Below are 27,729 nucleotides of genomic sequence, written 5' to 3'. Positions count from 1 at the left end.
CGCTTCCTCGCTCTCAGCATAGTGGCGATGACCTTGTCTGAGAAGCCCTTCTTCCTCAGACGCTGCCGCTCAATAGCCAGGCCGTAAGACCAAAGGGGGAGGGATCCTCCATCACCACGGGACCCTGATGTAACAGGCCCTGCTCCACTGGCAGCCGCAGAGGATCGTCGACTGAGAGCCTGATCAAGTCCGCATACCAGGGACGCCTGGGCCAATCCGGACCCACCAGGATTACCCTGCCGGGATGCTTTGCCACCCGGTCTAGCACCCTGCCCAACATGGGCCAGGGCGGGAACACATAGAGAAGCTCTTGTGTCGGCCACTGTTGGAGAAGAGCATCTACTCCCAGGGATCGAGGGTCCCGTCCTCTGCTGAAAAAGCGCGGCACTTGGCAATTGGCCGATGACGCCATCAGATCTAGGCTCGGCTGGCCCCAGCGCTTCGTGATGTCCAAGAACGCCTGAGCAGATAGCTGCCACTCTCCGGGCTCCAAGGTATGGCGACTGAGAAAGTCCGCCTTGACATTCATGACTCCGGCAATGTGGGCCGCTGAAAGCTGCTCCAGGTTCGCTTCCGCCCACTGGCAAAGATTCATAGCCTCCTTGGCTAGAGGGGCGCTCTTGGTACCTCCCTGGCGGTTGACATAGGCCACAGCCGTGGCATTGTCCGACAGGACCCGTACAGGCTTCAACACCAGTACCGGGATGAACTCCAAAAGCGCCAACCGAATGGCTCTGAGTTCCAGGAGGTTGATAGACCACTTTGCCTCTGCAGGAGACCAGAGCCCCTGCGCTGTCCTTCCCAAGCAGTGGGCTCCCCAGCCCGACAACGAGGCGTCCGTCGTGACGACAATCCACTCTGGGGTCACCAGAGGCATTCCCGCAGACAACTTGTCTGTCTGCATCCACCAGCTCAGCGCCTTGCGCACTGCTGGGTCCAAGGGAAGGCGCACAGCATAATCCTCCGACATCGGAGTCCAGCGCTGCAGCAAAGAGTGTTGAAGTGGTCTCATATGAGCCCTGGCCCAGGGCACAACTTCCATCGTGGCCGTCATAGAGCCCAACAGCTGCACATAGTCCCAAGCCCGAAGGGGAGAGGCTACTAGGAACTGGTCCACCTGAGCCTGAAGTTTGACAATCCGATTGTCTGGCAGGAACACTCTGCCCACTTGGGTGTCGAATCGAACTCCCAGGTACTCCAGGGACTGAGTCGGGCGCAGCTGGCTTTTCTCCCAGTTGATGATCCATCCCAGGGAGCTCAAAAGAGCAACTACCCGGTCCACAGCTTTGCCGCACTCTGCATAAGAGGGGGCTCGGATCAACCAGTCGTCCAGATAAGGATGGACTTGTACCCCTTCCTTTCGTAGGAAGGCCGCGATGACCACCATTACTTTGGAAAAGGTCCGCGGAGCAGTAGCCAACCCGAAAGGGAGGGCTCTGAACTGGAAGTGTCGTCCCAGGACTGCAAAACGCAGAAAGCGTTGATGAGGAGGCCAGATGGGAATATGCAGGTACGCTTCCTTGATGTCCAAGGATGCCAGGAACTCTCCTGCCTTCACTGCCGCTATAACAGAGCGGAGAGTCTCCATGCGAAAGTGCCGCACTTTCAAGGCCCGATTGACCCCTTTGAGATCGAGGATAGGCCGGACAGAACCTCCTTTCTTTGGTACCACAAAGTAAATGGAGTAACGTCCCTTGCCAAGCTGACTTTCTGGCACCGGAACGACCGCGCCCAGGCGGATCAGATTGTCCAAGGTCTGCTGCACTGCCACAGCTTTGACCGGAGACTTGCAGGGAGAGAGTATAAACCCGTCTTTTAAGGGTCGGCAGAACTCTAGTTTGTAGCCGTCTCTGATGACTTCCAGCACCCACGCGTCTGAAGTTATTGTGGTCCACTCGCCCAGAAACGAGGACAGCCGTCCTCCAATCTGCACTGGGGCGTGGACCAAGACCCCGTCATTGGGTACGAGACCCTGGGGGAGGACCGGAGGGAGCACCTCCGGGACGGCGGTCTCTGCGAAAGGAATGCTGCTTGGGGGAGAAATTCCTCTTGAAGGAAGAGGGGGCAGAGGAACCCGACTTGCCCGGGCGGTACCGACGGGCTTCCTGCAACTGTCCTCTGGAGGTACCGGGACGAGTACTAGCCCGAGCCCTGACCTCTGGTAATTTCTTGCCCTTAGACATGCCGAGATCGGTCACGATTTTGTCCAGCTCGACCCCAAAGAGCAGCTTGCCTTTAAAAGGCAACCTAGCCAGGCGGGATTTAGAGGCGTGGTCAGCAGACCAATGTTTCAGCCAAAGCCACCGCCGCGCAGAGATTGTCTGAGCCATGCCTTTCGCTGAGGCCCTCAAGACATCATACAGCAAGTCTGCCAAATAGGCTAAGCCCGATTCCAGGGCCGGCCAATCAGCCCTCAAGGAATGATCCGAGGGGGAAGCCCGCTGCACCATAGTCAGGCACGCCCTGGCCACATAGGAGCCGCAAACTGAGGCCTGCAAACTTAAAGCAGCCGCCTCAAAGGACGACCTTAAGGCCGCCTCCAATCTTCTGTCTTGGGCGTCCTTTAGGGCCGTGCCACCTTCCACTGGCAACGCCGTTTTCTTAGTCACCGCAGTGATTAAAGAATCCACGGTAGGCCACAGATAGGCCTCACGTTCACTCACAGCCAAAGGATAGAGGCGGGACATAGCCCTAGCCACTTTAAGGCTCGCTTCTGGGACATCCCATTGAGCCGAAATTAAGGTGTGCATGGCATCATGCACGTGGAAGGTTCTAGGCGGGCGCTTCGTCCCCAGCATAATGGCAGAGCCAACAGGGGCTGAGGGAGAGACGTCCTCCGGAGAGGAAATCTTCAAAGTGTCCATGGCCTGTAACAACAGGTTGGGCAAATCCTCTGGGCTAAAAAGCCGCGCTGCAGAGGGGTCATCCGCTCCATCCGAGCGGGGATCCGTCTCCTCCAAGGAATCCGCAAAAAACCGTTGGGAGACCTCAGACACGCTGCCCTCATCTACATCGGAGGAGACAAATTCCTCCAAGGCCTGGGAATCAACCCGAGGACGTTTACCTCTGGGAACCTCAACCTCTTTACCAGACGAGGGAGCAGGGGCAGCGTTGTGCATGAGGAAGGCCTGATGCAGCAGCAAAACAAACTCGGGGGAGAAACCCCCCAGACTGTGCACTTCCGCAGCCTGGGCAACAGCCCTAGACGCACCCTCAACCGGCGCTCGCAAGAGCGGGGGAGAGACATGCTGCGCATCCAAAATGGCGTCCGGCGCGAAACTCCGCGAAGGAGCCGCGCGGGAAGAACGGCTCTTAACTTTAGCCGCTTCTGTGCCGTCACCCAAATTAAGGGCGTTCATGGCATTAATGTCTCCAACCTCAAGGGCGGCCCAAGAAGAAGCCGTCCGAGCCGCGTGGCCGGCCAAGATGGCGGAGGCGAGGAGCGGGGGATGGGCGTATATGGCGGGAAAAACCGCCACGCCGGAGGAAGGACCGGGACATTCATCGGTCACGAAACTGTCACCCAACAAGGGCGAATCAGGCTTTAAGACCCCCGCATCCCCTCTAGAAGCGCTCAAGCGACCCGGTGAGCGACCCTTTGCGCCCTCGCCCTCCGACGCCATATGCCACGAGGAGAAGAATCGGGGAAACCCCTGCCCGCTATAAAAAGGTAAAAATTACCTGCTGTCCGCTCCGAGTTGTAACGACCTGGTGTCCCAGTGAATAGCTGCAATAGACGCTTAAATAAACGTCGAAATAAACGCCTTTAAGGACGTTCAAAATTTTTTTTTTTTTTTTTTAACGGAGCCAGCGGGAGGGGGGAGAAAAGGAGGGACCTGGCACCACCAGGTTTGCACTTGCTCAAAAGAGCCCTCAACCCCAGGCACTCAACAAAACCTAAAAATTAGGCTTGGAGGCCTAGCCAGAGCTGCTGCTGTGTGTGACCACCACCTGCTGAGATAGAGAACATACTGAGGAGTTTCCGGCAGCACATGACCACATATAGGGAGGCAAAAGTTTGCTCTCTATCTCCACCTGCTGGTAGATGGACACAACCCACCAGTCTATGGATTGATCAGCTTGATGATATGGAAGTTACCCTGGTCCACTCGCCCAGAAACGAGGACAGGCGTCCTCCAATCTGCACTGGGCCATGGACCAGGGCCCCGTCATTGGGTACGAGACCCTGGGGGAGGACCGGAGGGCGCACCTCCGGGACGGCGATCTCTGCGAAAGGAATGCTGCTTGGGGGAGAAGTTCCTTTTGAAGGAAGAGGGGGCAGAGGAGCCCGACTTGCCCGGGCGGTACCGACGGGCTTCCTGAAACCGTCCTCTGGAGTTACCAGGGCGAGCACCACTGGCCCGAGCCCTGACCTCTGGTAACCTCTTGCCCTTAGACGTGCCGAGATCGGTCACAATTTTGTCCAGCTCGACCCCAAAGAGCAGCTTGCCTTTAAAAGGCAACTTAGCCAGGCGGGACTTAGATGCGTGGTCAGCAGACCAATGCTTCAGCCAAAGCCACCGCCGCGCAGAGACTGTCTGAGCCATACCTTTAGCCGAGGCTCTCAAGACATCATACAGTAAGTCTGCCAAATAAGCCAGGCCCGATTCCAGGGCCAGCCAGTCAGCCCTCAAGGAAGGATCCGAGGGGGAAGCCCGCTGCACAATCGTCAGGCACGCCCTGGCCACATAGGAGCCACAAACTGAGGCCTGCAAACTTAAAGCAGCCGCCTCGAAGGACGACCTTAAGGCCGCCTCCAATCTTCTGTCTTGGGCGTCCTTTAGGGCCGTGCCACCTTCCACCGGCAACGCCGTTTTCTTAGTCACCGCAGTGATTAAAGAATCCACGGTAGGCCAAAGAAAGGTCTCCCGTTCACTTTCAGGCAAAGGATAGAGGCGGGACATAGCCCTAGCCACTTTGAGGCTCGCTTCCGGGACATCCCATTGAGCCGAAATTAAGGTGTGCATGGCATCATGCACGTGGAAGGTTCTAGGCGGGCGCTTCGTCCCCAGCATAATGGCAGAGCCAACAGGGGCTGAGGGAGAGACGTCCTCCGGAGAGGAAATCTTCAAAGTGTCCATGGCCTGTAACAACAGGTTGGGCAAATCCTCTGGGCTAAAAAGCCGCGCTGCAGAGGGGTCATCCGCTCCATCCGAGCGGGGATCCGTCTCCTCCAAGGAATCCGCAAAGGACCGTTGGGAGACCTCAGACACGCTGCCCTCATCTACATCGGAGGAGACAAATTCCTCCAAGGCCTGGGAATCAACCCGAGGGCGTTTACCTCTGGGAACCTCAACCTCTCTACCAGACGAGGGAGCAGGGGCAGCGTTGTGCATGAGGAAGGCCTGATGCAGCAGCAAAACAAACTCGGGGGAGAAACCCCCCCAGACTGTGCACTTCCGCAGCCTGGTGGAAAAAGTACAGAGCAGATCGTAAAGAACGTAATTTATTAAACAATTAAAAATATAATAAAAAATAATAATAATATAAATACATATGAAAAGTAAGCCCGACACAGGCCGTGTTTCGCCCAGCAAGGGCTGCTTCAGGGGCTACAAGAAATCATAACATAGATATAATAATTACTCTTCTAAAATCATAATACGGTCACATGTATATTAAAAAAATTAAATATATATATATTCCATAAATACACATGGAAAGAAACATATATCAAGATTCACTATAGATATGTATATGTCCATAACACCAAAACCCACAAACAAAACATCTAAATATATATGTGTATATAGTCAGACACGTATAATAAAACTTAAATATACATGTATATACTAACAAAATCATATTAAAAAATCATCATCACATCCATATGAACTACACATATATATATATATTTTATAAAAAACATATATAATAAAACAAACTACATATATATATATATATTTATTCTTAAAAAGTAGCATAAGAGACTTACAAGAAAATAACATGGAAGACTTATATAGTATACACCCACCTACACAAAAATCCTTTCAAGTTGGAAAAATGATAAGCAAATTGCAATAATGCACTGTAAAGAAAAAAAGGGGGAAAGGAAAATTATTAAACAAAGAATAAATCAAAAATCAAAAATCAGAAATACAAATAAACTGGTGAAGAGCATATCCTAAAACGGAAACTCACATATGCTAACAATCCCAGTATGAAAAAACAGCTCTTCGAGAGGGCCAAATCAACATAACCTAAAAACATAATGAAAAAATATATATACATGATAATATAAATATTAATTCATATACAGATCAATAATATTATCAACATCATTCTTGTAAGGGGCTCAAATGTGATTTCAAAAAATGCTTACTGACGCGCGATTAAAAATCATATATCTAGTTGCAAAAAGAGTAAAGAGATCATCATTTTATACTGCACAACTCCGATATACGGGTATTACTGCTGCTAATAGTATCGCTAAACAATCGCCATCGGGAAAATTATATCAGCTAAACTTCTTTCATACCATCTATCTAGTTTCTCCGTCGGAAAAATATATATATATATAGATAGGCTAGGCTTCTATCGGGCGTCTCTGAGGAAGGTAAAAATCCGCAAAATAATATATATATATATATCTCTCAAACATCCGGGGTGAGTTACATATCTTATATCAATGGTGATGCAAAAAACCGGCAAACGTCGAAAAAACTCTAATAAGAAATACTTACATCTAATCTATCTGGCGTCTCTTGCCTCCGAAGAAAGCCGAGACACACGCGAACAAAATACAGGAAGTTAAATACTATCGAACGTCTCTGAGGAAGGTTAAAATACGCAAAACAAAATATATATCTCTCAAACATCCGGGGTGAGTTACATATCTTATATCAATGGTGATGCAACAAACCGGCAAACGTCGAAAAAACTCTAATAAGAATTACTTACATCCAATATATCTGGCGTCTCTTGCCTCTGAAGAAAGCCGAAAAACGCGCGAAAAAAATACAGGAAGTTAAATACAGGATCTCCGGGTGAAAGTTCATGGTGTGGTATCACAACCACCGGGGGAAACAACGTGAAAAGAGATGTCATAACTAAACCGAGGGGGTCCAGAGGACAAAAGTATGCACAGCGATACTTAGTTAAAAAGAAAGTATGCTCTGCGATACTTAGTTAAAAAGAACAATAATATATATCGTCTATCTTATGTGACATCCAAATATACAAACTGAAGTATAAATAACAGCGCAAAACGTTAAGAGATAATACCATATAATGCAACAATAAAAAATGAAAATAAAAATAATAATAATAATAAAAAGTCAGAGGATATCTCAGTAGTACTTAAAAATAATGATAAAAGAATTTCTGTGTGGTGGATGTTAAACATATCTATATCAGATCAAATATATCTAATGGTAAAAACGTCTAATATGTAAAAGTCATAAGAAAACCGAAAGGTCTGTCTCAGAATTCAGACCATAGGGATGAAGAGTATTTAAATCATATATAAATTCTTGTTCCTTGCGTAGCAAGTGAATATCAACTGGTCCCCTCTTAATCTATTCTTATGGACATAGATCACACAAAACTTATATTCTTCAAATCCATGGCCTAAATCAATAGAATGCTGTACCAATGGTTTATCTAAAGATTTCCTTTTTAATGCACTTTTGTGTTCTATGATCCTAGTCTTTAGTTTCCTTTTTGTTTTCCCTATGTAAACAAGGTTACATGGGCATATGGCTGTATATATGACTCCACTTGTTTGACAATTTGTAAACTCATAAAGTTTGATCTCTTTATTAGCTGATTGTATAAATAGATTCCTAGTTTTGACATTTACATTGCACACTGAGCATTTGCCACATGGATAATGGCCACTAGGACGACTGTTTAGTGGTGCATCAATTTCAGGTAATGTGGATGGTACTAAGAGATCTCTAAGATTCTTCTCTCTTTTGTAAGCCACAATCAGTTTCTTTTGTTCAAATACCTCTAAATTAGCAAGCAAATGCCAATGCTTTTTGATAATATTAACAATAGGTTTAGACATATTTGTGTATGGTAGTGTACAAACAATCTTCTCATTACTAATTCTGTGAGCAGGCTTCAATAATATTTCTCTTGAAATGCCAGAGGTTTTTTCTAAACCTTCTCGTATGCATTTTGATGGATATCCTTTCTCTATGAAGCGTTTGGATATATCTTTCGATCTTAGTGTATATGTGCTAGAGTCTGAACATAGCCGCTTTAACCTAAGAAATTGACTATAAGGTAAATTTGTTTTAAGACTTTTGCTATGGCAACTCTCATAATTTAAATATTTGTTGACATCTGTTGGTTTTCGATAGATATCTGTTACAAATCTATTTTGAAAAATACTAATATTTATATCCAAGAAAGGAATACTTTTGTTACTGTAATTCATTTGAAATTTTAAATTGACATCCATAGTATTTAAACAATTGTAGAAATCTTTCAACTCACTCTCTGTACCTTTCCAAATCAAAAAAATTACAGTAACAAAAGTATTCCTTTCTTGGATATAAATATTAGTATTTTTCAAAATAGATTTGTAACAGATATCTATCGAAAACCAACAGATGTCAACAAATATTTAAATTATGAGAGTTGCCATAGCAAAAGTCTTAAAACAAATTTACCTTATAGTCAATTTCTTAGGTTAAAGCGGCTATGTTCAGACTCTAGCACATATACACTAAGATCGAAAGATATATCCAAACGCTTCATAGAGAAAGGATATCCATCAAAATGCATACGAGAAGGTTTAGAAAAAACCTCTGGCATTTCAAGAGAAATATTATTGAAGCCTGCTCACAGAATTAGTAATGAGAAGATTGTTTGTACACTACCATACACAAATATGTCTAAACCTATTGTTAATATTATCAAAAAGCATTGGCATTTGCTTGCTAATTTAGAGGTATTTGAACAAAAGAAACTGATTGTGGCTTACAAAAGAGAGAAGAATCTTAGAGATCTCTTAGTACCATCCACATTACCTGAAATTGATGCACCACTAAACAGTCGTCCTAGTGGCCATTATCCATGTGGCAAATGCTCAGTGTGCAATGTAAATGTCAAAACTAGGAATCTATTTATACAATCAGCTAATAAAGAGATCAAACTTTATGAGTTTACAAATTGTCAAACAAGTGGAGTCATATATACAGCCATATGCCCATGTAACCTTGTTTACATAGGGAAAACAAAAAGGAAACTAAAGACTAGGATCATAGAACACAAAAGTGCATTAAAAAGGAAATCTTTAGATAAACCATTGGTACAGCATTCTATTGATTTAGGCCATGGATTTGAAGAATATAAGTTTTGTGTGATCTATGTCCATAAGAATAGATTAAGAGGGGGACCAGTTGATATTCACTTGCTACGCAAGGAACAAGAATTTATATATGATTTAAATACTCTTCATCCCTATGGTCTGAATTCTGAGACAGACCTTTCGGTTTTCTTATGACTTTTACATATTAGACGTTTTTACCATTAGATATATTTGATCTGATATAGATATGTTTAACATCCACCACACAGAAATTCTTTTATCATTATTTTTAAGTACTACTGAGATATCCTCTGACTTTTTATTATTATTATTATTTTTATTTTCATTTTTTATTGTTGCATTATATGGTATTATCTCTTAACGTTTTGCGCTGTTATTTATACTTCAGTTTGTATATTTGGATGTCACATAAGATAGACGATATATATTATTGTTCTTTTTAACTAAGTATCGCAGAGCATACTTTCTTTTTAACTAAGTATCGCTGTGCATACTTTTGTCCTCTGGACCCCCTCGGTTTAGTTATGACATCTCTTTTCACGTTGTTTCCCCCGGTGGTTGTGATACCACACCATGAACTTTCACCCGGAGATCCTGTATTTAACTTCCTGTATTTTTTTCGCGCGTTTTTCGGCTTTCTTCAGAGGCAAGAGACGCCAGATATATTGGATGTAAGTAATTCTTATTAGAGTTTTTTCGACGTTTGCCGGTTTGTTGCATCACCATTGATATAAGATATGTAACTCACCCCGGATGTTTGAGAGATATATATTTTGTTTTGCGTATTTTAACCTTCCTCAGAGACGTTCGATAGTATTTAACTTCCTGTATTTTGTTCGCGTGTGTCTCGGCTTTCTTCGGAGGCAAGAGACGCCAGATAGATTAGATGTAAGTATTTCTTATTAGAGTTTTTTCGACGTTTGCCGGTTTTTTGCATCACCATTGATATAAGATATGTAACTCACCCCGGATGTTTGAGAGATATATATATATATTATTTTGCGGATTTTTACCTTCCTCAGAGACGCCCGATAGAAGCCTAGCCTATCTATATATATATATATATTTTTCCGACGGAGAAACTAGATAGATGGTATGAAAGAAGTTTAGCTGATATAATTTTCCCGATGGCGATTGTTTAGCGATACTATTAGCAGCAGTAATACCCGTATATCGGAGTTGTGCAGTATAAAATGATGATCTCTTTACTCTTTTTGCAACTAGATATATGATTTTTAATCGCGCGTCAGTAAGCATTTTTTGAAATCACATTTGAGCCCCTTACAAGAATGATGTTGATAATATTATTGATCTGTATATGAATTAATATTTATATTATCATGTATATATATTTTTTCATTATGTTTTTAGGTTATGTTGATTTGGCCCTCTCGAAGAGCTGTTTTTTCATACTGGGATTGTTAGCATATGTGAGTTTCCGTTTTAGGATATGCTCTTCACCAGTTTATTTGTATTTCTGATTTTTGATTTTTGATTTATTCTTTGTTTAATAATTTTCCTTTCCCCCTTTTTTTCTTTACAGTGCATTATTGCAATTTGCTTATCATTTTTCCAACTTGAAAGGATTTTTGTGTAGGTGGGTGTATACTATATACAGTGGGGGAAATAAGTATTTGATCCCTTGCTGATTTTGTAAGTTTGCCCACTGACAAAGACATGAGCAGCCCATAATTGAAGGGTAGGTTATTGGTAACAGTGAGAGATAGCACATCACAAATTAAATCCGGAAAATCACATTGTGGAAAGTATATGAATTTATTTGCATTCTGCAGAGGGAAATAAGTATTTGATCCCCCACCAACCAGTAAGAGATCTGGCCCCTACAGACCAGGTAGATGCTCCAAATCAACTCGTTACCTGCATGACAGACAGCTGTCGGCAATGGTCACCTGTATGAAAGACACCTGTCCACAGACTCAGTGAATCAGTCAGACTCTAACCTCTACAAAATGGCCAAGAGCAAGGAGCTGTCTAAGGATGTCAGGGACAAGATCATACACTTGCACAAGGCTGGAATGGGCTACAAAACCATCAGTAAGACGCTGGGCGAGAAGGAGACAACTGTTGGTGCCATAGTAAGAAAATGGAAGAAGTACAAAATGACTGTCAATCGACAAAGATCTGGGGCTCCACGCAAAATCTCACCTCGTGGGGTATCCTTGATCATGAGGAAGGTTAGAAATCAGCCTACAACTACAAGGGGGGAACTTGTCAATGATCTCAAGGCAGCTGGGACCACTGTCACCACGAAAACCATTGGTAACACATTACGACATAACGGATTGCAATCCTGCAGTGCCCGCAAGGTCCCCCTGCTCCGGAAGGCACATGTGACGGCCCATCTGAAGTTTGCCAGTGAACACCTGGATGATGCCGAGAGTGATTGGGAGAAGGTGCTGTGGTCAGATGAGACAAAAATTGAGCTCTTTGGCATGAACTCAACTCGCCGTGTTTGGAGGAAGAGAAATGCTGCCTATGACCCAAAGAACACCGTCCCCACTGTCAAGCATGGAGGTGGAAATGTTATGTTTTGGGGGTGTTTCTCTGCTAAGGGCACAGGACTACTTCACCGCATCAATGGGAGAATGGATGGGGCCATGTACCGTACAATTCTGAGTGACAACCTCCTTCCCTCCGCCAGGGCCTTAAAAATGGGTCGTGGCTGGGTCTTCCAGCACGACAATGACCCAAAACATACAGCCAAGGCAACAAAGGAGTGGCTCAGGAAGAAGCACATTAGGGTCATGGAGTGGCCTAGCCAGTCACCAGACCTTAATCCCATTGAAAACTTATGGAGGGAGCTGAAGCTGCGAGTTGCCAAGCGACAGCCCAGAACTCTTAATGATTTAGAGATGATCTGCAAAGAGGAGTGGACCAAAATTCCTCCTGACATGTGTGCAAACCTCATCATCAACTACAGAAGACGTCTGACCGCTGTGCTTGCCAACAAGGGTTTTGCCACCAAGTATTAGGTCTTGTTTGCCAGAGGGATTAAATACTTATTTCCCTCTGCAGAATGCAAATAAATTCATATACTTTCCACAATGTGATTTTCCGGATTTAATTTGTGATGTGCTATCTCTCACTGTTACCAATAACCTACCCTTCAATTATGGGCTGCTCATGTCTTTGTCAGTGGGCAAACTTACAAAATCAGCAAGGGATCAAATACTTATTTCCCCCACTGTAAGTCTTCCATGTTATTTTCTTGTAAGTCTCTTATGCTACTTTTTAAGAATAAATATATATATATATATGTAGTTTGTTTTATTATATATGTTTTTTATAAAATATATATATATATGTGTAGTTCATATGGATGTGATGATGATTTTTTAATATGATTTTGTTAGTATATACATGTATATTTAAGTTTTATTATACGTGTCTGACTATATACACATATATATTTAGATGTTTTGTTTGTGGGTTTTGGTGTTATGGACATATACATATCTATAGTGAATCTTGATATATGTTTCTTTCCATGTGTATTTATGGAATATATATATATTTAATTTTTTTAATATACATGTGACCGTATTATGATTTTAGAAGAGTAATTATTATATCTATGTTATGATTTCTTGTAGCCCCTGAAGCAGCCCTTGCTGGGCGAAACACGGCCTGTGTCGGGCTTACTTTTCATATGTATTTATATTATTATTATTTTTTATTATATTTTTAATTGTTTAATAAATTACGTTCTTTACGATCTGCTCTGTACTTTTTCCACCTTGGAGCTTGCAGACCGTCTGCCTTTGTGCTTTCTTGGACCCTTCCGCAGCCTGGGCAACAGCCCTAGACGCACCCTCAACCGGCGCTCGCAATAGCGGGGGAGAGACATGCTGCGCATCCAAAATGGCGTCCGGCGCGAAACTCCGCGAAGGAGCCGCGCGGGAAGAACGGCTCTTAACTTTAGCCGCTTCTGTGCCGTCGCCCAAATTAAGGGCGTTCATGGCATTAATGTCTCCAACCTCAAGGGCGGCCCAAGAAGAAGCCGTCCGAGCCGCGTGGCCGGCCAAGATGGCGGAGGCGAGGAGCGGGGGATGGGCGTTTATGGCGGGAAAACCCGCCATGCCGGAGGAAGGACCGGGACATTCATCGGTCACGAAACTGTCACCCAACAAGGGCGAATCAGGCTTTAAGACCCCCGCATCCCCTCTAGAAGCGCTCAAGCGACCCGGGGAGCGACCCTTTGCGCCCTCGCCCTCCGACGCCATATGCCACGAGGAGAAGAATCGGGGAACCCCCTGCCCGCTATAAAAAGGTAAAAATTACCTGCTGTCCGCTCCGAGTTGTAACGACCTGGTGTCCCAGTGAGTAGCTGCAATAGACGCTTAAATAAACGTCGAAATAAACGCCTTTAAGGACGTTCAAAATTATTATTATTTTTTTTTTTTAACGGAGCCAGCGGGAGGGGGGAGAAAAGGAGGGACCTGGCACCACCAGGTTTGCACTTGCTCAAAAGAGCCCTCAACCCCAGGCACTCAACAAAACCTAAAAATTAGGCTTGGAGGCCTAGCCAGAGCTGCTGCTGTGTGTGACCACCACCTGCTGAGATAGAGAACATACTGGGGAGTTTCCAGCAGCACATGACCACATATAGGGAGGCAAAAGTTTGCTCTCTATCTCCACCTGCTGGTAGATGGACACAACCCACCAGTCTATGGATTGATCAGCTTGATGATATGGAATATGCCAATACCTGCTCTATATCCCTCTCATTTATGAACATACAGCTGAAAATACAATTCTGAATGTATTTAGCTCCCCCAGCAGTTAAGGATTAAAATTGCCATTAATTGTTGGAGGGGGTGTGATATAGAAGGGTATTTGACCAGCTGCTGGTGAAACTGTCCTCATATTCAGTGGTCCTGGATAATGGTAAGAAAGTTCATTAGAACAATTATAGACATATTTTAACGGTACCTTCCATATTTCTTTTGGGTATAATTGATATAGAGTTTATTAGTATCACTTATTATGTTCTGCAAAGAGCTGTATAATAACATATTCGAATTGAATTAAGGCCATGATGGCTTTAGAAAATTTGGGATATGATTCAAATGGAGAAACCGACTTGGACTTTATGAGGAAAGCCGCAAAATATTTGTGACCATCTCTAGGAAGACGTGACTAAAGTCACCAAAAACAAAAAATAAGGCTTTAATGGATTCTGTTAAGAGCAAACAATTTGTAATATAACAGCCCAAACCTTATCCTTTTATGTGACAAAATAAAAAGTTACAGAACTTCAAACTTGTAACATTTACAGAATGTTTATGGACCCACAGCATGAAAAAGTGGCCATTTTCAACATTTTGGATCCACTACTTTAGTCACCTTTTCCCAGGGATGGTCACATTTATGATACTTGAGGTCCTGTTCCTTAGATCAGATTATGAAGATCTCGTTGTGCTTATAAGTTTAAGTTTATCAATTTGATATACCGCCTCTTTCGAAGCACGAATCGAGGGGGTTTACATATAATTATACAGGTACATGCACTGTCCCAGATGGGCTCACAATCTAAGTATATTGTACCTGGGGCAATGGAGGGCTACGTGATTGCCCGGGGTCACACGGAGCTGCAGAGGGAATTGAATCTTGTTCCCAAGGATCTTAACCCACTACTGACCGTTAGACAGAAGTGGGAATCAAACCCAGTGGGAATCCCCAGGTCCGCAACCCGTTGCACTAACCATTAGGCCACTCCTCCACTCCTTGAAGCCCTCCTCTTCCTATTTGGAGGGGAAGTTATCGATGTGGGCTACTATTAAGAGAGGTTATTTTACCACAAGTCGTGCTGTTGAAGCACGACTTGTATCAGTGCGTAAGACAAGGCCCTGTGCTAAAACAGCATGACTTGTGGTATTATAATTATAACCCATCTTCAAGGTAGCCCACGTTGATAACTCCCCCCCCTTTAATCATTATTCTGAGAGAAAATATTATTTGATATTAGATAGCAACTCATAAGATGTATTTATGTTTTCTCTTCTGGTATTCAAACTAAATTTAAAAATTATGCTCCTTGGTTTAAATGGGACTTTGTGATTATATAGTAACTAGCTGTTAAGAACTCATTTTACATCATTATTTGTTTGGTATTGTCTTTTTGACGAAGTAATTAGAGGGTTTTCCCCCTTCCAGAAATGCAATGTTGGAGACAAGTTTTCACATCCAGCTGGCAGTGGAAAAAACGTAACTTTAGACTGAGGAGACCCCTGCATGGGAAGGGCTGTATGTACTCAGCATTTCTGAGTTCTGGGACATCTACTCTGTCCTGATCTCATTGGATGATATCACCAACTTGTGTGCCACGCTGAATGGACATGTCAACAGAAACAAATCCAGAACGCAGACAGAAAATGGCTGTAGAAACAAGGAAGTAACAAACCTTGGATTTGGTTTTGGAGAAAGGGAGGAATTTATAGGAAAAGGTAGTGGACTCAGTCTGATACAACAATGATACAGGTAAATGGGTGGGATGAGAAAGCAAAGGATGAGGCAAAACAAAAGAGAAAAGGTTGGGAGTTAGCAGCAGGTCCAAAAACAGAGTCTTGTAGGACACCAACCTGCTTATTTTCAAAGGAGATCGCTGGCCATCTTCCGACACGAATCGAGAGATGGCCGGCCATCTCCTGAACCCGGCCAAATTGGTATAATCAAAAGCCGATTTTGGCTCCAACTGCTTTCCGTCGTACAGCCGGCGAAAGTTCAAGGGAGCGTGTCAGCAGGGTAGCGAATGCGTGTCGTGGGCAGGACGGGGGGTGTGGTTACGAGATGGCCGGCTTTGCCCGATAATGGAAAAAACAAAGCCGGCCCTGATGAGCATTTCGTCGGCTTCACTTGGTCCCTTTTTTTTCAGGACCAAGCTTCAAAAAGGTGCGCCAACTGACCAGATGACCACCAGAGGTAATCGGGGATCACCTCCCCTTACTCCTCCAGTGGTCACCAACCCCCTCCCACCCAAAAAAAAAAAATTATTTTTTTGCCAGCCTCAAATGTTATACCCAGCTCCCTGACAGCAGTATGCAGGTCCCTGGAGCAGTTTTTTGTGGGTGTAGTGCACTTCAGGCAGGTGGACACAGGCCCAACCCCCCCCCCCCCCTTACACTTGTGGTGGTAAATGTTGAGCCCTCCAAACCCCCCCCCCCAAAACCCACTGTACTCACATGTAGGTGCCCCCCTTCACCCATAAGGGCTATGGTAGTTGTGTAGGGTTGTGGGGAGTGGGTTTTGGGGGGCTCAGCACACAAGGTAAGGGAGCTATGCACCTGGGAGCAATTTTTGAAGTCCACTGAAGTGCCCCCTAGGGTGCCCAGTTGGTGTTCTGGCATGTCAGGGGGACCAGTGCACTACAAATGCTGCCTCCTCCCACGACCAAAGGGCTTGGATTTGGCCGGGTTTGAGATGGCCGGGCCCGGTTTCCATTATGGCTGAAAACCGAAGCCGACAATCTCTAAACCTGGCAATATCTAAATTTGACCTAAATGTTGAGATTTGGCCGGCCCCAACCATATTATCGAAAGAAAAGATGGCCGGCCATCTTTTTCGATAATACGGTTGGCTCCGCCCCATATAGATGGCCGCCACCGTTCGATTATGCCCCTTCAACTGAGATGGAGGAGAGAGAAGACTTTATTGACAAACAGAGCAAAAGGTCAGTAAGGAAGAAAACAGAGCAGATGAGAATGGTAGTGGCTTGTAACCGATATCAGAGAACAGAAGGATACTCGACTGGCCGCAGAATCCATGAATAATATACAACAGCCAGTCACGATGCACTGTGTTTTTTACTGCAGCCAGCAGTTCCCCGTTCCAAACGTATTTCATGTATGGTTCACTGTGAATCCCAAAAACATCTGAAAAAAAAGAATGAAAAGGAAATTTATGGTCTCAAGCCATCCTAGTCACCAAATGCAATGAGGTAGAAAACACATATCTGTAAAAGTTTCATTAAAAGAAAAAATATCTGAAGTCACAGATAAATTTAGGTGCTAGAAAACTGCCTATTTGATGCCTATTTTGTAAAGGAAAGTAGACATCTGCTTTTCTTAATAAAATACTAGCAGAAGCCACTTCACGTACACCTACTTTACAGGAGCAGCCATAGAGCACATGTAAATGCACGGATTATAACATGTTATAATCTACGTGTACAAACATGTGCCCCACGCATTAACATGGAAAACGCTCATTTCAGAGTGTACACGTGCTTGACGGCTCTTATAGAATTACCCCTAAGAAAGCACTTTTTTTAATAAACTGGACTTTTGTATTTTTTAGTACTGATCTTGCATTTTGGACAAATGAACAGCATATCATTATGGGACACTTTTACAAAGCCGCACTAGCGTTTTTAGCGCTCGCTAAATACAAGAGATGCCCAAAGGAATATACGTGCTTTATAGGCATATAATCAATTATGTATGTGAAGGGAGTGATAATTAATCCCAAGCAAGTATACTCGGCTTCAGCTCAATTTATCCTCATTACATAACTAAACATACTGAGGCGTTTTCAAGGGATCATCAGATTAGCGTACCCGACCTCTACAATGGCTGTAAATTACTTTGAGCCAAGCATTTTGAAAGAGGCGGTATCGCAATCCTCATAAATCCCAATTTTTAGATTTTTCTTTGATTTTCTAGTATAACATTTACTTATATCATATATCCTAATTTCTCCATTTTTATCTTTTAATTTCAAATGAACACTTAGCTTTTCAGCCACATTAGATAATATGCGGTGGAGACTGAGTATCACCGACATAGATCCATGTTTCGCTAGACGCTGTTTCCAGAGTGGCCTAGTGGTTAGAGTGGTGGACTTTGGTCCTGGGGAACTGGGTTCGATTCCCACTTCAGGCACAGGCAGCTCCTTGTGACTCTGGGCAAGTCACTTAACCCTCCATTGCCCCATGTAAGCCGCATTGAACCTGCTATGAGTGGGAAAGCGCAGGGTACAAATGTAAGAAAAATAAAATAAAATATAGAAGACTACCTTGAAACAGCATCTAGCGAAACATGGATCTATGTCGGATAAGTTGAGCTGAAGCCGAGCATACTTGCTTGGGCATAGGAATATATGGGCATCCCTAGCATTTAACGCATATTTATTTTTAGCGCAACCTAAAAACGCTAGCGCACTTTTGTAACAGGGGCCCCTTTATTATTAATCCAGATAGCCTTAATGTTTCTTACACTATGTGAGATATATCTCACAGGTGTTGCAATTTGAACTATACACCTCAATCAGACAGGAGGTGGTATAAGTCAGAACCAATGTTCCCATACGCGTCATTAGATTTCTATTCCAGCACATGAAATAATATAATTGGATCTCTCTGCACCCTACAGATAACACCAAAGATACATCTCACAGATGAAACCCAGTACTTAGCCAGGCTTCATACTGGTATGCAGCAAAATCAATTTCTGGAAAATGTCAACATGCTCAATTACCTCCCAGTGTTACTATTTAATGATGATTAATTCGCTCTGCAGAATGCATTGTTTAAATTCACATCATTATAACTGGTACTCTACATAATCATTTCTGAAGTCAGGGCTATTATGACACTTTATTGATCAACAGAGTGGCAGGCTGGGTACGTCTAAGCAGTAGGATTGCTAAGAGGAAGATAAGATGCTGAATCAATGAGTGTGATGGAGTTGCAAAAATATACCCACTATTTCCACCCTGGGTTACAAGCCCCTCATCTTCAAATATATCAAAGCTTTCCTGTCGAGCCTGGGCTGGAGTTTCAGTCTTCAGGGTCTCCAGCGGCATCCTCAGGATGGTCAGATTGTACTGCAGGGAATGGCTCAGATCATAGCTGTAGCTGGGAAGAAAATGGAAAGTTACAGATGCAGGAATTATAGAACTGCGGCATTCCTTCTAGGATTCTTCCTCTCATGCAAAGTGCAACTTGCCATTTGAAAGATAAATCTGCCCATTGGGTACGATGCAACATGTGCCCAGCCACAAGGCGAGATAGTAGCACACATTTTGCTGAGCAGTGGTTATAATGTTGAAAAGGGAGAAGCTTAGCCATGATTATTTGCATACCAACAGTGAGCCAAGGTAGGGGAAGGACGGAAGAGGAGCCGTGGAGAACCAAAATATATGGTAGGTATAAAGAAATACGCAGGTCAATATTTAAAAGCAATTAAGCGGACAGTGATAACCACATAACCCCCCCCCCTCCCCCAACTGCAAAATCCAAGACACTTACTCAGATAATTATAGCTAAATTGCTAAAATGCCAAAGTTATCGGTTTAAAAAGAAAGGTGGACTGGTGGGCTATGATGCACAGGAGCTGAGGAATATGGACAACATAAGAAAAGCCATAAGGGTCAGACCAATGGTCCACCTAGCCTAGCATCCTGCTTCCAACAGTGGCCAAGCCAGGTCACAAATACCTGCTAGAAACCCAAAACACAGCAACATTCCATGCTACCAATCCCAGGGCAAACAATGGCTTCCCCATATCTGACTCAATAGCAGAATATGGACTTTTCATCCAGGAACTTGTCCAAATCTTTTTTAAACCCAGATACTCTAACCGCTGTTACTGCATCCTCTGGCAAAGAGTTCCAGACTTTAACTACTCATTCGTTGAGTGAAAAAATATTTTCTCCTACTTGTTTTAAAAGTATTTCCATGTAATTTCATTGAGTGTCCCCTACTCTTTCTACTTTTTGAAAGAGTAAAATATTGATTCATTTATACCCATTCTACGCCACTCAGGATTTTGTAGACCTCAATCATATCTCCCCTCAATTGTCTTTTTTACAAGCTGAAGAGCCCTAACCTTTTAAGCTTTTCCTCAAACGAGAGGCGTTCCCATCCCCGTTATCATTTTGGTCACTCTTCTTTCAACCTTTTCTAATTCTGCTATATCTGTTTGAACTTTGACGACCAGAATTGAACGCAGTATTCAAGGTAACGTCACACCATGGAGTAATACAGAGGAATTATAGGTATTCTTTGTCTTATTTACCATCCTTTTCCTAATAATTCCTAGCATCCTGTTTGCTATTTTGGCTGCTGCCGCACACTGGGCACAAGATTTCCGCATACTGTCTACGACAACATCTAGATCTCTTTCTTGGGTGCTGACCCCAAAGGTGGACCCTAGCATCAGGTAACAATGATTTGAATTATTCTTCCCAATGTGCATCACTTTGCATGTGTCCACATTAAATTTCATCTACCATTTGGATGCCCAGTCTTCCAATTTCTAAAGGTCTTCCTTCAATTTTTCATAGTCTACATGTGTTTTAACAACCTTGAATAGTTTTGTGTCATCTGCAAATTTAATCACCTCTCGTATTTCCAATTTCCATATCATTTATAAATATGTTAAATAGCAATGGTCCCAGTACTGAACCCTGCGGCACTCCACTATTCACCCTCCTCCATTGAGAAAAATGGTCATTTAACCCTACACTCTGTTTTCTGTCCAATAACCAATCCTAAGAAGGACATTGCCTCCTATCCCATGATTTTTAAATTTTCTCAGGAGTCTCTCATGAGGAACTTTGTCAAAATCTTTCTAAAAATCTAGGTACACTACAACAACCAGCTGACCTTCATCTACATGTTTATTTATGCCTTCAAAGAAATGAAGCAAATTGATGAGGCAAGACTTTCCTTGGCTGAACACGTGCTGACTCTGTCCCATTAAACCATGTCCTGAAATTTTAATCTTTATAATAGTTTCCACTATCTTGCCTGGCACTGACGTTAGGCATACCAGTCTATAATTCCCCAGAATACCCCAGGAGCCCTTTTTAAAAATCGGCATTACATGGCCACCTTTAATCTTCAGGTATTACAGATGATTTTAACAACAGGTTACAGATCACTAACAACACATCAGTAATTTCATGTCTGAGTTCTTTCAGTATCCTAGGGTGTATACCATCCAGTCCAAGTGATTTATCAATTTGTCAATTTATTTATTTGTAACATTTATATCCCACATTTTCCCACCCATTAGCAGGCTCAATGTGGCTTACATAATACCGTAAAGGTGATCCCCAAGTCCGGTAGATGTTTAACAAATACAATTTAAAATAAGGGTTAAGTAAGGTTAGAGTAAACAGATACAAAAAAGGACAAGAAAATAAAGGAATATATAATGTCCAATAGGATGTAAGGCATTGATGCATTGCAGAGTTGAGGCATTTAAGTAGGGCCGGTAGGGTAGGCCTTGCAAAACAGATAGGGTCTTTATGATCGACTGAAGTTTTGATGGTCGAGAATCGCTTTCACACTCTTTAGTAGTGCATTCCACATTTGTGTACTTAAGTAAGAAAAATTGGATGCATAGGTTTATTTGTATCCGAGTCCAATGCAGCTTGGATAGTGGAGATTCAAATAAGTACGTGACGCTCTGGTTCTATTTCTGGTCGGAAGATCTATCAAGTCAATCATATATCCTGGGGCATCACCGTAGACAATCTTGTGGACCAAAGAGCAGATTTTGAAGATAATGCGTTCCTTGATTGGGAGCCAGTGCAATTTTAATCGGAGAGGTTTAGCGCTATCGAATCGTGTTTTATCGAATATCAGCCTGGCAGCTGTGTTTTGGGCTGTCTGAAGTTTCTTCATAAGCTGTACTTTACATCCCGCATATAATCCATATGATTTGGCTCAATATGTCCTCCAGAGATTTCTTTCAGTTCCGTCACATCGTCACCCTTGAAAACTATTTCAAGTACAGGTAGATCTCTTACATCTTTTTCCATTAAAAAATGAAGCAAAGAATTCATTCAATCTCTCTGCTATGGCCTTGTCCTCCCTGAGTGCCCCTTTTGCTCCTTCATGATCTAATGATCTCACGGATTTCCTCACAGTCTTTCTGCTTCTGATGTTTTTCTTCATATTCTCTTTTAGCCTTTATCATCAATGCTTTGCATCTAGCTTGACAATACTGATGTTAATTCTTATTTTCTTCTTTTGGATTCTTTTACCATTCTTTGAAGGATGCTCTTTCGGCTCCAATAGCCTCTTTCACCTCACCTTTTAACTATACTGGCTGTCGTTTGCTCTTCTTTCCACCTTTGTTAACATGTGGAATACATCTGGTCTGGGCTTCCACAATGGTATTTTAAACAATGTCCATGCTTGCTTAAAGTCCTAACCTTTGCGGCCGACCCTTTTAGCTTCTTTTAAAACATTTTTCTCATTTTGTTGTAGTCGCCCTTTCGAAAATTAATACTGCTAGAGTAATTTCCTTAGTGACTTTAATCCAGATATCAGCTCAAATTTTATCATGTTATGATCACTGCTTCCCAGCAGATCCAACACCGTTACCTCTTGTAGCATGCCCCACATTCCACCAAGGACTACATCTAGAATAGCTCCCCCTCTTGTCGGTTCTTGGACCAGCTGCTCCAAGAAGCAGTCATTTATTACATCTAAGAATTTTACCACACTAGCACTGCCTGATTTAACATTTATTCAGTCAATATTGTGGTAACTGAAATCACCCATAATTATAATGTTGCCCGATTTGCCAGCTTTCCTAATTTCTGTAAACATTTCTTCATTTGTCTGTTCGTTCTGTCCCGGTGGATGGCAGTACAGCCCTACTAGAATGCTCTTTCCCTTCACATATGGAATTTCTATCCACAAGGATTCCACTGGATTCCACCAGCTATCTGTTTCATGAAGAATATTTATTTTGTTTGACTCAATTTCCTCTTTAACATATAGCGCAACACCCCCTCCAATATAGTTTGTACCCTGATACACTGTGTCCCATTGATTGTCCTCCGTCCACCAGGTCTCTGAGATGCCTATTATATCTACCTCTTTATTTAGTGCTATATATTCCAACTCTCCCATTTTATTTGTCAGGCTTCTAGCATTTGTATATAGACAATTTAAATTACGTTTTTTCCTTATATCTTCAAGCTGCTTTGAAGTTGACGGAGATAATTTGCACCCTTTACTCTGTTCTCCCAATAAACACTCCTGGCTTTCTTTCACCATTATTATCAATAGAAACCAAACAAAATAAAACATGGAAAAGAAAATAAGATGATACCTTTTTTATTGGACATAACTTAATACATTTCTTGATTAGCTTTCGAAGGTTGCCCTTCTTCGTCAGATCAGAAATAAGCAAATGTGCTAGCTGACAGTGTATATAAGTGAAAACATTCAAGCATTACTATGACAGTCTGACAGGGTGGGAGGAGGGGGGTGGGTAGGAAGTATGCATGGGGACATCAAAGCATATCATTGATATTCTAACAGGATGAGTGTGGATAGGTGAGGGGTGGGGTGATCAACAGAGACATACAGCTTTATGGTTTATAATGGGCTAGGAACCCCAGATCCTTGTTAAGTCCTTTCTGTTGGGTGTAAAAATATTCAATCATTCAATCATTCCTAGCCCATTATAAACCATAAAGCTGTATTTCTCTGTATCACCCTCCCCTCCCCTATCCACACCCATCCTGTTAGAATATCAATGATATGCTTTGATGTCCCCATGCATACCTCCAACCCACCCCCATTCTCCCACCCTGTCAGACTGTCATAGTAATGCTTGAATGTCTTCACTTATATACACTGTCAGCTAGCACATTTGCTTATTTCCGATCTGAGGAAGAAGGGCAACCTTCGAAAGCTAATCAAGAAATGTATTAAGTTATGTCCAATAAAAAGGTATCATCTTATTTTCTTTTCCATGTTTTATTTTGTTTGATTTCTATTGATAACCTTAAGAGTGGACTAACACGGCTACCACACTCCTCTACTTTCACCATTATTGAAACCTCTCTATTGGGATTCCCTAAAGATCTTGTTTCAATAGTATCCTTGAAGGATACTCGACACCGAACCATGTATTCGGGCAACTGTCGGCTTTCCTCTCATTTTAGTTTACAAGCTGCTCTATCTCCTTTTTAAATGTTAGCGCCAGCAGCCTGATTCCATCCCAGTTAATGTGGAGTCCATTCTTTCGGAACAGGCTCTCCCTTTCCCAGAATGTTGTCCAGTTCCTAACAAATCTAAACCTCTCATCCCTGCACCATCATCTCAACCACGCATTGAGACATCGGAGCTCTGCCTGCCTCTTGGGCCCTGTGATGGAAAGGGGAGCATTTCCGAAAATGCTACGCTGGAGGATCTTGATTTCAGCTTGCTAAGAAACTAAATTTGGCTTCCAGAACCTCCCTCCCACATTTTCCTATGTCATTAGTACCCACAAATATCAAGACAGCCCGCTCTATTTAAAATCCTATCTAGGTGACATGTGAGGTTCACCACCTTGGCACCACGCAGGCAACTGACGAGGCGATCCTCACACGCACCTCACACCCAGCTATTTACATGCCTAATGATGGAATCACCAACTGTCCTAAACCTTTCCTCCTGGACAGAAGTTCCTGGAGAAACATTCTCGGTGCAAGAGGATATTGACCGCTGGGAGCTCCCGGAAGAACATGGGGACACATTATAAGATTGTGAAGATAAGTGTGTTTTTTTCTAGTGCCAGTGTGTTTTTCGAACTCTTTGAAATAATTATTCACTCTGTTCTTGCGCACCCTCTATTGCTTTATTGATGCAAATATGACAAGCACTGGTTTTTCGCAGTAGCCATTTTTTCTCCAGTTGGGAGTTTTTATGGCTCCTCTCTGTTTCAGTGCTAACACTGGAAATCAATGATGGAAACTGGACTCCATATTCAAGATCACTTGACCTTCAAGAAAATCTCTAAAGACTCTATTATTTGGAAAGCTTACGCTAAAGACCCGCCTAGCAGCTCTAACCACTGAGCAGCTTCTGACATAACGACATATTGAACTCTACCACTCTTTCTCCTTTTCCTCCACTTTGCTGTTACTCGTTAACTCTTTAATTCAATGTATTTTCTTATTTGCTGAATTGATGCATGTTTTTGCAGACAAATGTAAGCACATTGAGCCTGCCCGTTGTGGGAAAATGTGGGATATAATGCTATAAATAAATAATTAAATATAGGGATTCAGCTTTTTTCTCTTATACCAAGTCTTTGTACCTTTCCCTGGAGTGTTTGAGGTTTCCATTATTTAAATTTGGTTGCACCAGAGCAATGAGGGTCTTCTGAACTGTAGTGGCAAATGGATTTTTTAATAGCGAGATTAGTTCTGTTACTTTCCCTAAATGATGCCATTTAAACGGACTATTTCTCTTTCTAAGATCAGTCTGTAATAGTCATCAGAGATAATTAGCATTTATCTATAGTCAGAGGAAAACATTTAAAGTGATAAGTTCAGAAAAAAACAAATCTATTCATTGCACATCCTATTGTTTACAGAAATACCATTAAACAGAAAACACTTACCTAAAGTAAAAATTGCTAGAAGATCCCATTCTGAAAGATTCTTACATACCTAGAGAAAGAACAAAAGATTAACTGCATAAATTACATTGTAATTACAAGATCCTAACATTATAACAAACATTATCTGAATTTACATTTACTTTTCAAATCCAAGCTCGTTATATATTCTGGTACAGATGGTATGTCCCTAAACTTGAGAGCTTACAACTTAAAGTTATAATTAAGACAACGGAGGGTGGACCGATCTGGCCAAAGTCACAAGGAGCGTGAATGGAAGTAGCAGAATCATCAGCCTGGCTTTCCTAGTTCTCAGTCTGCTGCTGCTCCAATTCCTGTGAAAGCTACCAACATCAATTTACAATAATAAGGGGTAAAATACTCAAGACTAGGCAAGCTGGGGCAAAATCCACGGATGCTATTACCCTCAGGATTTACAGAAATAATCCAAGCAAACGTCCATGCAGGTTTTTCCTTTCCTTTGTCTGGTAATGTTCCTCAAGAATGGAATTCTTTATCAATAGAAGGGCCGCCGAGAGGGAGCGGTGGGGGGGGGGGGGGGGGGGGGGGGGGGGGGGGGCAATTTTCCAGGCCTGGGCCTCCAAGGGGAGCCCAGCACCAGGCTCTCTCTCTCTCCTGCTCCTGACAGGACCCAGGTGATCGCGTCCTGACAGGAGCAGGAGAGAGAAAACTCCAGCACCGGGCCCCCCTTGCATTGTCTGCCAAGCGGTTGATGGGCCCTCAAGCTGCACATGCTTGGTTTTGAAACTGAGCATACACAACATGAGATAAAGGCAGCCGCAGGGGCAGGCAAAGCAGCAGATAAAAGACCAGCACTGGAGGAAGACCTCTTCTGCTGGCAGAGCCTCGAGATCCTTGCCAGCCAAAGTACTTGCGATCCTGTGGGGGGGGGGGGGGGGGCGGGGGGGGCTGTGAGGCCCTGCCCCGGCTCAGTCTCTCGGTGGCCCCTGACCAATAACCATTAGAACACTGACTTACATAGAGATTTTAGATAAGCATTGAAGACGAGACTTTTTAAGCAATACTTCAATTACATAAAGAAGCTTACTCTTCTGAATTTTAGAAATGTATTACTTCTCTATTCATACACTATCATGTACTGCTATTGTAAGTCTACATGGTAGATATGATCTCTGTTATTTAAGTTTGATGCTATTGTAATTTTTATATGATTGACACAATACCTGTCTGTGTTTGATGTTTGTTATATTATACGTTTGATTTTGTAGTCCGCCTTGAGCTATCTCAAGTAGAGCAGAGTAGAATACTGTGCATAAATTACATTAAATTATGAGGTCGCATGGTGCCAAGGAGCAGGGAGGACGTTGAGACACTCTATTCCTGGATTATCTCGTCTTTAACTGTTTTTTGTCAATGATGAAGAAGTCCTGCTCTTCCAGCAGACTGGATGGACCATGCAGGTCTTTTTCTGCCGTCATTCTACTATGTGCCTACCTGTGTTTCCCGAAAATAGGGCATCCCCATAAAATAAGACCTACCGAGGTTTTTGGTGCCTTAGAAATATAAGGCCTCCCCGAAAGTAAGGCCTAGCAAAGTTTTGTTTTTCCCGGTAAGTAGGGTCCCCCCCCTGAGATACGCGGGCCCCCCTCCGTCGTTCTGAAACTAACCCCCACACGAGGTCGTCCCCCCCCACCCGAGATGGCGCCCCCACCCGAAGTCGCCGGACCCCAACCCCCTCTGTCGCTCCCGAAACTAACTGCACTTAAGCCTCTTTCACTTTCCTTCCAGTTCGCAGCAAGCAGCAGCAGTAGGAGGGCAAGGCCACTCCTTCCTTCCGTGTCCCGCCTCGCGCCTGACGTAACGTAACGTCAGGCGAGGGTGGGCTCGGAAGGAAGAGAGGCCTGCCCTGCTGCTCCTGCGAACTGGAAGGAAAGTGAAAGGAGGCTTAAGTTCAGGTTATTTTCTGAGCGACGGAGGGGGTTGGGGTCCGGCGACTTCGGGTGGGAGCGCCATCTCGGGTGGGGGGGGGCGACCTCGGGTGGGGGGTTACCGGTAGTTGCAGGAGCGACGGAGGGAAGGTGGGCGGGC

General features: G+C 43.4%; 1 protein-coding gene across 1 annotated transcript in view; it reads right to left on the bottom strand.

The window, feature by feature from the left end:
• The window catches only part of FIG4 (FIG4 phosphoinositide 5-phosphatase), a 416,571-nt gene that overhangs the window by 315,347 nt on the left and 73,495 nt on the right, over positions 1 to 27,729 (bottom strand). Inside the window, 4 exon segments of the mRNA XM_030199197.1 lie at positions 17,047 to 17,175; positions 19,006 to 19,157; positions 25,663 to 25,689; positions 25,691 to 25,711. Coding sequence (XP_030055057.1) covers positions 17,047 to 17,175; positions 19,006 to 19,157; positions 25,663 to 25,689; positions 25,691 to 25,711 — 329 coding nt within the window.

This window comes from Microcaecilia unicolor, chromosome 3 (assembly GCF_901765095.1).
Source record: "Microcaecilia unicolor chromosome 3, aMicUni1.1, whole genome shotgun sequence".
In the NCBI taxonomy this organism is placed as follows: domain Eukaryota; kingdom Metazoa; phylum Chordata; class Amphibia; order Gymnophiona; family Siphonopidae; genus Microcaecilia; species Microcaecilia unicolor.
This window is presented reverse-complemented; position numbering and strand designations above follow the sequence as displayed.